Source organism: Pygoscelis adeliae, unplaced genomic scaffold (genome assembly GCF_000699105.1).
Source record: "Pygoscelis adeliae isolate BGI_AS28 unplaced genomic scaffold, ASM69910v1 Scaffold160, whole genome shotgun sequence".
Taxonomy (NCBI): domain Eukaryota; kingdom Metazoa; phylum Chordata; class Aves; order Sphenisciformes; family Spheniscidae; genus Pygoscelis; species Pygoscelis adeliae.
Genome location: NW_008824035.1, coordinates 996,311 through 1,010,089, shown reverse-complemented (window position 1 = coordinate 1,010,089; position 13,779 = coordinate 996,311). Strand labels below are relative to the sequence as shown.

The window sequence follows — 13,779 nt, the reverse complement described above, 5'->3', positions numbered from 1 at the left end:
AGCAGGAATACTTTGTTATATTTTCTAGTTTTTCTGGCACAGACTTGTGATGGGAACATGGTCACAGATAAAAGTGCATGCCCTTTATTCTTGGGAAGCTGCAGTCCTCTTCTGTGTGCAGCACAAGCAAGCTCAGCAGCTCATGCGCTGCCAGCAAACAAGTGCTTATCTGACACTATATAAGGTTGCAGTCAAGAAGGAAAATGATGAAAAACATTCCACAATAAACTGAGACTGGCAGACTAAATATGACACAGAAAAGCTTAGATACAGCCTTTTTTTGTTTGTTTGTTTAAAATCTAGCTCTGATGAGATTTACCCCCCAAATGACCTTTTACGGTTAATTAGGAAAAATGGCTTGTGTTTCTAGATTTGCTAAACAGTCCTGTCCCAGAATAACAGGCCTTTAGGATACTTGTAGACAGAGGTGTTTTTTGTTTTTCTTGGACTTGCTACCATAAAAAGCAGGAGATAATCACCTTTAGGCTACAAGGTTGTGGGAGTGTTGGGGTGTGTTTGGGGATATGGTGGGGAACTCGACATCACAGAGAGGAGCACATTGAGAAGGAATGATGGTTGTGAAGATGGGTTTGTATTGGAGTTTTAACAAGGTGTGAGACACAGCGAAGTGCTTAAAATAAAAAGGCGGGGGGGAGATTTCTGAAAGTGTCAAGGGTGATGCTACAGGAGAGAGACACTCCTCTCTTCCTCAGTATATATTGCTTGCATCTTTGCTGTCCTCCTGTTCTCTAATCTTTATAATATGATAGACCACTGAGTTAGTCTAATACGTTAGATTATAAGTGTAGTCCAACTTCAGGAGCCATTGGTGGCCTAAATCTGGATTTCCAAACTGTTCCCTGCCTGGTGGCCCCTGATGGGGCACCAAAGCCCCCTGGCTTTGCCCCTGAGGAACAGGGTGTTTCCACCTCCTGCAGATGTCCCTTTGCCCAAACCATTAGCAGCTGAGACAATTGTGAGTTGATGTGAGAGGTGGTGCAGCTCTTGCCTCAGCTGTGTGATGCTTCCTTGAGGAGGAGGTGGAAGCATCCCCCATGCTATATTTACACCCACATAAAGCCAGCTGGACCTCAATGAACTAAATGGTAGGTCATTTATTAGCATTTTGCAAAGATGTAGGGACTCTTCTGCAATATGATGAAGTATCTAATGGTCTTTATGTCTAAGGGCATGCTGTACCATCTGTCAGAGTTTATTCAGTGTTGTTCTCTAGCTTAATTTTTTTTGTCTAACATTATGCCTTTCTCATAGTATCCGGTATCTTGTGGTGTGTTGCAGAAACACCCAAGCATTGCGTACGTGTGTTGTGTAGCATCTGGCTTCCAGGTGAGCCTGATCAGCTGGTCGGTGACCCATGCTGCATAGAGCGCTTGAGCCGTGGGGCTGGCACATATGTGAAACCTGAAGTGTAGATGGGAATGAAATTCACATCATTTTATGGCGGAGGATTAATAAGATTTTCAGGAAAGAGGTTAAGCTTGAGGTCATTTCCTTCCTATTGTTACGCTTTTGAATTTTTGCCAGTGAGATGGGTGAGAGGATTTATTTTTGTCTGTGAATGCTTTGAATTTAAATGATGTCTTTACTTTGAATACAGAGAAGTGGAATTCCACTTTATTCCTGCCATTGTACTGTGTCATATGTCTGAAAAAAGTACTTGTATTTTTTTGCAATACCTTTATGTCCTGCATTTTAGTTAACTAATCCTTTGAGCTGCTGCTGTGCCTTGAAATATCACATTGTGTGAGGGCACATGGAGATGCTCTGATCCCCACATTGAAGTGTTAGCACACGTATAGAAGGAAACAAAATGTAGTAGTAGAATTCTTGAAAAAGAAGGAAATAGTCCATCTTATGGCCAGTGTCAGAATAAAATTGCCACTCTGTTAATTTAAGCTTCAATAGCAAAAAGGTTTCATTGTTCAGTGTTTGGATGGGGTGTATGGTATGGCTTCTACCTTTGTTCTGTTTCCTCAGCTGAAGTAGGAGTGAAGTGTTAGAGAAATACAGCTTCTTCCTGACCATCCTGCAGTCACAGGTAGAAAAATGAATAATTGCTCTTGCTGTGTAAAGTAATAGAGTGCAATAAATGCCAGCAACATAATATGTGGTTTGTAGGGGGTCGCAGAGGGCACATGAGGGAATGCGGGTGGAGTCTTTCCTCTTCTTGCCCACAGTGCCAGGGGCAGTAAGTGGAGGTATGTGAACCTTAATTTTGGTTGTGCAAGGGAACAAATTGCTCCTGTGCAGTTAGGAGCAAACACCTCCTCACTCTTTTGACCCTGGGTCATGATATTAAATATCTGAATATAGATGATTATGATCCTTCACTGCTAATACAGCAGGACTGTGTCACCAGGAGGCTGATATTTGTGTCTAGGTTGGAGTTCAGAGTGTCACCCTGCAGCCTCTGGCAGTGCACCATCACCTTCATGTAGAGCCCAAACATGCTCTCCTGTGTGAGGCTGTAAGAGCATCTGTTGTACCTTTCTCCGCCTCTTACTTTTCTGCCCCTGCTTTTCTCAGCTGAAGATTTGTGTCTTACATTTTTGTTACTATCCAAGTTTTCCGAAGTGGCACGAAGAATAAAGAGATCTGTGATAGCATGTAGTAGGATCTAGTAGCTGCTTAGGCAGCTTTTAAGACTGTCCAAGAATTTTGTTGTTCTCAACTTTTTGGAGGGTTGCTCTGTTGGCATTCAAGGGAGGACAGTTTCCAGCCATTTAGTAGACAGCAGTGTTTTAATTTTCTCTTACAGTAGTCCAGTTCTGGTGTTCTTTCCCCTCCTGTCCTTTGAAAATACAATTCCTAGAGGTGCTCATGCAAATATAAAGTAATACAGTAGCTTTCAGTTCTTGTTAGCAAAAAGTCCATCTTAATTTCTTTGACTGGAAGCATTTTTTGGGAAGTCTTCAAGCTGAGTATAAATAAATACTCCTGTAAGAGTGTTTTTGTTTTTCCCCCCTGTTTTTTGTTATCTGATTATTACTAGGAAAACCAACATTTGCTTTGAGAGCTTGAACCTAGTGCTCCCCAAGCGTACAATTTCATGAAATGTGTGCTGCGAAGGACTCGATCTGCAGACCGTGGACCAGATTGCAAAGATACCTTTAAGTACCCTTCTTGTTCTTGCGGTACTGGGGCTGCTTTAGCACAGTTTGGGTCCTTACCATAAGTTGAAGGAGTTGCAGGTCAGCTGCCAGCACCACCCGGAGGCTTGTGAGCAGTCAGAGCATCTGGCAAAATGGAGCCTTGTCCGAGCCCCTGCGCAGAGGTGGCATTTACCAACCTGAAAGAGGAGAGGTAGTAATAGCAGCTCTCTGCCACCTGCTTATCGTTCTGCTCAGGAGTGCCCAGTGCAGAGTTATCCTGGGTTAAAGGCAGCTTCATCCCAGCCGAACGTCATGGAGCAGTCTCGTCTTCTCCAAAGTAACTGGATTTGTGGGGAAGTCATGCGGGAGAGCGAAATACTGAGTAAACAAAAGCCAGCAATTCCAGTGAGATCCTGCCGTGCTCGTTGCTGTGGCTGCCTTGCCGTCATTTCTAGGATTTAACGATCCTCCTGTTTACATCAGCCCGCCCCACGCTGCGGGGCCGTGGCCGTGCCTCAGAACCCTCCCTTGGACAAGGCGAGGAAGGAAGTGGAGGGAGGATGGGGCTTCGGCATCCTGTACCCTTTGGAGGGGAGTGGCGGCAAATAGCTGAGCTTGAAGGACATAATACTTCACATGTTTTAGCACGGGCTGTTTGAACCTTGATAAACCCTTGATTAAAGGAGAAGAGGCAGAAGATTGTGTGTAACTGCTAGAAACTGCCAGGGAGTTTGAGAACGTGCTTCTAAAACCCTTTCCTTCAAATGACAAGAGGAAGGGAGAGGACAGACGTGCCTCGTGGAGCTGAGATTATGCAACAGTGCTAATACGGAGCTAAAGCCTCCAAACTTGAGCTGCATAGGCTGGGTCCAGAAGGCAACTTTCACAGAAAATACCATTTGTGATTGGGAACAGGGATGCTATTTTCAGGATCTGTCCTGTAAAACGTTCATCTTTTTTATTCTTCCGTTTGTTAATTGGGCTCAGATGGAGGAATGCAGTTTAGGATCCACAAACATCCTTTGGAATGGCCAGGTAAGGCTAGAAGGTGCAACTAAGTGTTGATCTTTAATTTCAGGAATGTACTGCGTACGTTAGTGCTGTCTTCTGTGAGAAATGTTTTGGTTCCACCAGACAGCCTGTGAACTGTTCACAGACTGAGGTGGGGAATTCTGAAAATCACAGAACGTAAGCTGTACGTGGTGGGTTAATATTTGTTTGTACAGTAGTAACTGATATGTAGTGTATTTTAAATGGGTTGACATAATGTGATTTGTTATAATAATGCTTGCGATGGAAGCTCTGCCTTGAAATTGTTAATTTACTTACTGGCTTTCCAGAAAAGCAGTGAGGCCTCAGGTGATAAAATTTGTCTTCTCCTTTAATTGTGTCCTGATGCAGTTTTCAATTGCTTTTAAGCATATTTTGGATATAAAGGAGAAATTTATTTAGTTCGTTAGTTCACTAAACTTTGTGCTACTTCTTTAACGATTACCCACAGATTTTTTTTTTTAAAGTATTTCTAGAATTAAAATTATTAGAGGTTACCAAAGTGAAAACACTGCACAAAATTTAGCGTTACAAACTTTCCCAGTCAGTTGCTCAAAATCCACAGTAAGTACTCTTTGGAATGTTCTTACTAATCTTACATTTTGATGACAGTCTGTTTTACTGCTTGTAAAACAAAGCTCACACAAAAAAGCAGGGTGCACTTACTGGCACCAGGACTGAGGTTTTGGAAGTCATGCAGTAAAATGCATGTAAATCAGATTTCTTTTTTACATTGGAAATGCCATCCTAGAGATTTCCTGATGGTTGGCTCAAAATTAAGTTCAGAAATATCCTCCGATGCAGATTAACTACAAACCTGTTACTTTTAAAGACTGAGTGAAATGACAGAGTAAAATACATAGAGGATGATCATTCTTAATAGTATACTTATGAGAGAAACTGATGACAGATTGATGAATCTCAGCTTGAGACGAAACTATACGTAGCCTGGCTATCTACCAGCCTTCCAGCTCCTCTGATTCATACTCTAAGAGAACACCTGACAAGACAAATAACATTTAGATGTTGCTTTGTAAGTTTCCCGGGCTGAGTACAAACACTCCTCTTAATAATTGGATGCATCACACACATCATCTTCAGTGCCCAAAAACTTATGAAAATCAACTTAAAATGCTAAGGAAGTCAGCATTTTGACAATCTGAACTTAATTTAAAATTTTAAATTAAGAATAAACAATACAAGCACTGCAAAAGATTTTTGCATAAAACATCTTCCAGAAGGGGATGAAAAAATGGAGATTGGGATGTAAATCCCAAATGAGGATAACAGAATTATGCAGGGATACAGTGGTGTTTCCGGCATGATTGATCTTTTCTCAGGTAAGCTGCACAGATTTTTCAAAAGCTGTGAATTAGAATACCCATATATGGTAGTGAAAGATGAAAATTGTAAAATTGTGTATAACTAAAACCATTCAGTGACATTCGGAATCTGTTAAGCATCACCTTCTCTCTGAGCTCTGCATATAAGCATCTTTATAAATGTGTTACAGAAAAGAGATCAGTATGCAAAAGTTTGAAGCTCCCAGATTGCTATAGGGAACTTTAAAATTTTTTCCTATTCAGTAAGCAATCTGTGATGTTTCCACACTAGGAGTTTGGGACTTCTATAATGCTTTTGTATTTGAAGAATAAAAATCCTTCGTATTCAAGGAGGCAAGCCTTTTATCACATAACCTAACACTACTGACCACAGAAACTGGGACCAGAAGATGAGTGTTGGTTTGCATATAACCAGTCTGTGCACTGGCACTATCAGGCTTGTTTCACATATTAATCAGTAGCAGTTTGTGCTTTTCAACTGTCTTATAAAAGACTGTATCTTATTTATTTATTTATTTGTTGATTTAAGCTATGCAAGATGACTCTGTAAGGTGATGGATTTCAGGTAGCTTATTCTTTTTCCTAAGACAGAAATAGCGAAAGTGGTAAGACACAAAGAACAAAACGTGAACTCCACAGAAGCCTCCTGGCCCCTGATGTCAGATACTGGCTTAGCAGGGCTTTCAGCGCTGTTTTCCGTAACATCTTCATGCAAAAGTGGGAGTAGCAGTTGATAAACCAGATGGTTGTGCAGCCATTCAGAGGAACCTCAACAGGCTGAAGAAATGGGCAAACAGGAATGTCATGAAGTTCAAAGGGAAATACCAAGTCCTGCCCCTGGGGAGGAGTAACCCCTGACACCAGGACAAGCTGGGGGCTGACCTTCTGGAAGGCAGCTTTGCAGAAAAAGACCTGGAGGTCGTGGTGGACAGCAAGTCAAACGAGCCAGCAGTGTGCCCTGGCCACCCACAGGCGTCCTGGGCTGCATGAGAAAGAGCCTTAGCCAGCAGGTTGAGGGAGGTGGTCCTTCCCCTCTACTCAGCACTGGTGAGACACATCTGCGTGCTGTGTCCCAGTTCTGGGCTCCCAGTACAGAAAAGGCACAGGCATACTGGAATTTCTTATGGCTCTTACTCTTTTATGGGTATAATTTTATTGTGAAAACTAATTCTGTAAAAATGATACCTTCTTCTTTCATTGCACTGTTCATCCATCTATCCAGTACTTCTATATTGCTTTTCACATGAGATAGCCATACCGAACTGACACATGGCAGAGGGAGATGCATCCTATGCGCTGTCACATCAGGGCACAGCTGTGGGTACAGGTAGAGAACTACAGTACTGACAAGGAGAGCACAAGCTGTGGGTATTACAGATGCGTTGGTATCTAACTTAACCTTAAAGGGTGTTGTAATGATGATGAAGCCTGAAAGTGGAAAAAAATGAGTTCAGTTCTTAATACCAGGTTTGGCTGATTGCTCAGCAGTTAAATAAAGAAAACGTTATTACTCAGAACACATTTGCTTTACAGTGATTTCAAGGAGCACTAGTCAGTGTGAAGTTCCACACAGTGATATATTTATTACTACCCACTATTCGTTGTAGAACATATCTCACATGCCCTGATTTGTGCAGGGGTTGCAGCTCTGAGAAATGTTACTTTCTGTAATATTTTGTGTCTAAGAATTACTGAAGATAGAAAGATACTGTGCATCTTGCATTGTTTTATTTCTTTCAGAAGTATAGCCTCACTGGACAAGATACCAATGCAGTAAGACAGTATTTTGTTGCATATTTTATGTTCTGGGAAGGGATATTTATGTCTACTCTTTGGCCCAGATTCTGGAACAGCTGCCAGTTTCATAAACAGCAACAATTATCAGCTAAAAGGGGACTAGAACTTCGTAGAATTGAAGTTCCCTATGGAATATATGTATATGTGTATATATAGTGTGTGTATATATACACATGTACATACATATATATGTTGAGGGGAAGAAGAGGGATGAGGTAGTGGTAATTCTGACACTGCTTTTTGTGCTCTTGTCCTGGTTTTGGCTGGGATAGAGTTAATTTTCTCCTAGTAGCTGGCGTAGTGTTGTGTTTTGGATTTAGTAGGAGAATAGTGTTGATAACACACTGATGTTTTAGTTGTTGCTAAGTAGTGCTTACACTAGTCAAGGACTTTTCAGCTTCTCATGCCCTGCCAGCGAGAAGCTGGGAGGGGGCACAGCCAGGACAGCTGACCCAAACTGGCCAAAGGGATATTCCATACCATGTGACGTCATGCTCAGTGTATAAACTGGGGGGCGTTAGCCAGCGGGCAGTGACCGCTGCTCAGGGACTGGCTGGGCATCGGTGGGTGGGTGGTGAGCAATTGCATTGTGCATCACTTATTTTGTATATTCTTTTATCATAATTATTATTATTTTCACTTCCTTTTCTGACATATTAAACTGTCTTTATCTCAACCCGTGAACTTTACTTTTTTAAAAAAATTATTAATATTATTTTATTATTTTATTCTCTCCCCTGTCCCACTGGGGTGTGGGGAGTGAGCGAACGGCTGTGTGGTGTTTAGCTGCCTGCCGGGTTAAACCACAACAAGCTCTAACACCTTTTTTTTTTTTTTTTTTTTTGCACAGCTGACTATTACTGAGACTATCACTGTTTAACTGTTTTTTATTGCAGTGTTGATAAGTAAATTTCACCAATATTGTGTACTTTAATGTTTTCATGCTATTTAATTTTTATTTGCTGTTCAGTTTCTTTTTTTAAAATCCATGAACTGAGGTTTGAAGTTATTTTTCCATATGCATTAGTAATGTTATTTTTTTCGCCTATGTGAATAACATCATAAAAGTAGAAAAAAAATCAGCTGTTTCAGAAGAAAACCAAAGCTGTCCAAAATAAATTCTGTAATTGAGTCAATTGCTGACAGGCAGTGGTCTGTCAGCATTTTTCATCCCTCTGTCTCCACCACCTTCTGTTGCAATGGTAGCGTGGGCAGAGTATCAATGATTTAGTAGCGATGGTTTGGATAACCAAGTTGGTATGGTGGACCAAAGCAGGCACTAGTATAGATTCGCTGGAAGTTAAGCTCTATCTCATGGCTTCCCGGAGTTCTGTCTTTGGAAGATAATAGTGGGCTTTGGGTTAGGAAGGCACATTAAAAAATAAAAAAGTAAATAAATAAGTCAACAGTGTATTGTTTCGGTTAAAGTGTCATTGCAGGCCACAGAGATTTTTTTTTCTGAGGCCCATGGGATGATTTACAGGCTGTACTTTGAGTTCCTCTTTATATAGCTTTGAAGAAAAAAAAAAAAGTACATGGGTGAGATACAGCTTTGTTTACTCTGAAAGTTTTTTGCTGTAATGAAGAATAATTATACATGTTTTAAGTTTTTACTGTCTCTGTGCCTGACTTTATGCTGTATGCAGTTTATGTACTATCATGTTGATTCCACGCGAAAAGTTAAACCTGAGGGTATTATATGCTGGAGGATCACAGGCATTAGGAGAACCCTCCTCTCCCTTCTTGTTGTCATTGAGATAATTACGAAACTATTCTGGACTCATCGTGATGTTGAGGTGTTCAGAGCACAGCTTTCTAAAAATTCTCAAAGTCGCCCATGCCTGGAGGCATAAAAATGTCAGTGGCTTGCCATGGTTGCCTCTTGACTCTCCAGAGCTCTTCCAGGTTGCGGACAGGGTGTGTAACTTACTCTTGAGCAATCACAGAAGTCCAGCATGTGTCTGGTAATGCTTTGCATGTCAGTTTGGTGGGATGTGAATGTACAGACTGCACAAATCACGATTCAGTAGAGTTATTGTGCATACACCGAGATAAACAGTCAGAATGAAAAGGAGAAAGAGAAGCTTTAGTGTAAGTTTATATTTTTAAGATAGAAGTAACAAAGTTGCATTGTTTATTATTCTTTCATAAGTAGCATATGGATTTCTAAAATGTAGGTGAGAATTCTGTGATCTTATTTGTGCAGGAGTTCCTACCAAAGTACAACGAAAACGTGCTTGAATGGATAGGAGCTTCATGAACAAAGCCACAGTAGGCTAAGTTCTTAGTGAATTCTTTTTAAGATTGCAGAACGCACTCAAATGTATGTGATAAAACAGGATTTAAAAAAAAATAATTAAGACTAAGGGATATCAAGTACCACTGGAAAGAATTAGGATGTTGTATTTCAGGTCACAGGTATAATTGTCTAATTAAGAAACAGCTGCCTAAATGCACTTGTAAAACGTTATGATGCATACTTCCGAAGAATTTCCTGTACGAAAGAAGTTAAGCTGGATTTATGTCAGCTTCCTCTGGGTCATCGTAACTAACCTTCGTGCCCTTTCAAACAGCTTCTCACTCTGGTTTTCTTTCATTCATACAGCGTTCTGGATGCCTGAATACAGGCAGGTACATAAAAAACAAACACCAAGACCGGTGTTCATTACTGTTATGATAAAAACCTTAGTTCAGGAGGGGAAGATACTGATATTGCTAAACTGATCTGCAGATACTTACTGTTTGCCTCTCAGTTCTCTGAAGTCTTGGTACCTCTAGTTGCAATTTTGTACTTCCCAGCTAGATTTTCACATTGCAGAGCAGGACTGCTGTATAAAACAGTGTGGTAACTCTGTAATGAACTTGCAATCAGCTATACACTCCCAATAGCCTCTCTGTTGAGTTAGGGAAGTTTTGGCATTAAATACTTTACCTTGGCAGGTCACTTCTTAGAGGAAACCATATATTTACTTTGGCGGTGTGTATGTCTGCTCACTCTGCATAAATTGACCTAACTATCAACTGTAAAAGAGAAGCCATTTATCTTTTGCCAGTTTGATTTTTTTTTTTTTTTATTATTTTTTTTAACACAAGTAACTTTTTGTATCTGGGCCTCTTGAAACAGAAAACCAAGAAAACTACTGTTATAAATACTACTTGACAATTTTTTTTTCTTTCCTCTTTCAGATGAGAACTCTCCAGCCAATTTCTGGGATTCCAAAAATCGGGGAGTGACTGGCACGCAAAAAGGACAAATTGTGTGGCGAATTGAACCTGGCCCCTATTTTATGGAATGTGAGTACCTGTTTATCCAATGCATATCCAAAGGCAAGCATGCCTTTGTGTCAAGGCAGGTCCAGAAGATGGCATTTGATATCCGTTTCATCAATCCCTCTGATAAACTAAAGGAATTGATCGTATTGCTCTAAGGGGCAGTATTTTCCAGTGCATTTGCTGGACATTATAAAAATGGAGTTGAGCTTAGATGTACATTTGTATTCTAGGAATGTTCTTAGACAGCATGCTTTAGTTTAAAGGAGGAAGAAATCGCCTTGTGCAATGTCGTATAGTATATACGCACTGAAAGATTAAGTCCCTTCCCCAAAAGTTTAAAATTTCAGCTGGACAATTTACCAATTAATGGTAAATGCACACAAAGGAAAAGGTAATAAGCTAGTAGTGCTTGCTAATGTTTGTTAGTATGAAGGTTAGATTTGTCTCTAGGAAGTGCCAGCATCCTGTCCAGTTGCATCAGGATTTCTCAGATGAAGTTTTGTTGTGCTGGGAAATCCACGAGGCAGTTTTGAAATATTGAGAGTCTTTGTGTGACTGAAAGAAAAAATCTTCAGTTGAACTCCATAATGAGTATTGGTAGCCAAGCTTCAAATCGAGGAGCTAGGCCACTCCCTTAGGCGACCAGGATTTATAGGAAGCTAAGCCACTCCGCTGTGTGCTATTATTATTATTACCTTTGTTTTTTGCCTTTTGATGAAAAGGCGCTATCTTACCATCTAAAGCATATGATCCCCTAAGGAAGTTGATGTTCTAATCCTAGGATGTTGTGTCTGAGCTTGCTGGAAACTCTCATATGCCAAGTATCAAAGTGGCAATCAGTCCCAAAAGAGCTGTGAGCTGCTCTACCACTTGTTTAGCCTCACAGCAATGACTCTTCCTTCATAAATTAAAAAAAAAAAAAAAAAAAAAAATACTCCCACTCTGTTACTTCACTGTACTGCAGTGCTGCTAACTGTAGGTCTTGGCAGAAATTTTTCTTCTAATTAACTGATACAACAGCAACACATGTATTTCAAGAGGTGTTGTATACCCTGTACTATAAATAATTATTAAAACCTCTTATTTCTAGAACTCATCATTGATTCTTGCCAAGTTACCCTATGCGTTACGCAGCACGTTTCTTTAATACACACAAAAAAAGCTTTAATAGGATAAAATTAAATTCAATTTCAGGAGTTCATTACAGGAAAAAATAATTGAACTGAAGATGAAGATCAAGAAAATAATAAAAATCAAGATAATTAACTTTCCTGGTGCCAAAGGCAGTGGTATATTAAAGCAGATTAAAATGTATGTTAGAAGAATTCATTGCCTCATCTTTCTTGTACATATATTCTATGAGTATTGTTGCCAATATGGGCAGTTTGACTTCAAGGATGTTTGTATCTTTTAGCTGGTTATGTGTTGCTCTATAATGTATGGAGATGAGGCTCTTGAACAACATTTTTAGTTCATGTGAGTAACCTAGGCTAATGCTTCAAGAACTCGTAGTTTTGACTTAAAATCAGCTGCAACTGACTTTGCACTTCACAACTAACTGCACTTTGCAACCACCTTGTATAAAGAGTGCAGGATATATGGTCTTTGGTTGTGGTTAGCTTTACTAATGAACAGTTCTGCTGCCATACAATGAACAAGAGACAAGCAATTATGCCACAGCTCAGAACTGTAAAAAAGAATGTTTATGACCATATGTTGCTATAGCACATAGTATAGCAGATAAATATGTCTCCAGTGACACTTGTGTAGTGAGAGGCCAAAAATTGCACTGAAACACTTAACTGAATTTCTGATTCCCCTTTTTAAACTAGAAGGCTCCACAGATATGTGACCATGTTTGCTCAGCAAGGCTTTTTCTTTTAGCTTATAGGGGACGAAGCAACTCTGATGCAACTACAGGCAGCTGCTCTTTTTTTTTTTTTTTCTTTCTTTTTTATTCCTCAGATCACTAAATCACAGCTCAGGCAAACACAGCAGGTGGCTGTGTGCAGTTCAGGTATAACCACAGTGTTAGGGCCTCTGTGGTGCAGCACCAGGCCGGGTGTGAGAAGAGCTGTGCTGTCAGGGTTCTCACCATGCTTTGCAGACACTGACACAGCACAGCCTGTGCCAGCCATGAAGATGAACTTAGCTCCCCTGTTAGCCTCTTTCTCCTGCCAGACTGCTGATATCATTTGTACTCTCAGTGTAGCACTGCATGTGATGCCACTGCCATAGCAAGGGAGCAAAAGATGGCAAATGGAGAGGCTAACATCCCCGGTAAATATGTGCGTGATTATTGAAGTTAAGGTATCTCTGATGCTTTAATCTGCCATTATTTTCCAAATTTTGGAAAGAACTCTACAGTTGTAGATTTCTTATGTTTACAAATATCTTTGGTAGGAGGCAGACTGTATCAGATACAGGTCATGGTATTAGGGGTTTGTCATATTTACTCCTCACAGTAATGACATGCTGCAGACCATTAGCAACTTGACCATGCTTCATTGCCAGAGCTTCACTGCCAGGACAGGGAGGTGATTCGAGACAGCCAGCATGGCTTCACCAAGGGCAAGTCCTGCCTGACCAACCTAGTGGCTTTCTATGATGGAGTCACTACATCAGTGGACAAGGGAAGAGCCACGGATGTTGTCTGTCTGGACTTAATGTAAAGTCTTTGACACAGTCCCCCAAAACATGCTTCTCGCTAAATTGGAGCAATATGGATTTGATGGGTGGATTGTTCGGTGGATAAGGAATTGGTTGGATGGTCACATCCAGAGGGTAGTAGTCAACGACTTGATGTCCAGATGGAAACTGGTGATGAGTGGCGTCCCGCAGGTGTCCGTATTGGGACCAGTACTGTTTAATATCTTCATCAATGACATAGAAGTGGGATCGAGTGCACCCTCAGCAGGTTTGCAGATGACACCAAGCTGCGTGGTGCAGCTGACACGCCAGAGGGATGGGATGTCATCCAGAGGGACTTGGACAAGCTGGAGAAGTGGGCCCGTGTGAACCTCATGAGGTTTAACAGGGCCAAGTGCGATGTCCTGCACCTGGGTCCAGGCAACCCCTGGTATCAATACAGGCTGGGGGATGAAGGGATTGAGAGCAGCCCTGCCGAGAAGGACTTGGGGGTACTGGTGGATGAAAAGCTGGACATGAGCCAGCAATGTGTGCTCGCAGCCCAGAAGGCCAAC

The 13,779-nt window shown here is 41.0% G+C and overlaps 1 protein-coding gene across 1 annotated transcript in view; it reads left to right on the top strand.

Moving 5' to 3' along the window:
- HECW2 (HECT, C2 and WW domain containing E3 ubiquitin protein ligase 2) overlaps positions 1-13,779 on the top strand; it is a 119,441-nt gene that overhangs the window by 24,334 nt on the left and 81,328 nt on the right. The window contains exon 2 of the mRNA XM_009331466.1: positions 10,490-10,597. Within this exon, the coding sequence (XP_009329741.1) occupies positions 10,490-10,597 (108 nt within the window). The remainder of the gene's footprint in view (positions 1-10,489; positions 10,598-13,779) is intronic.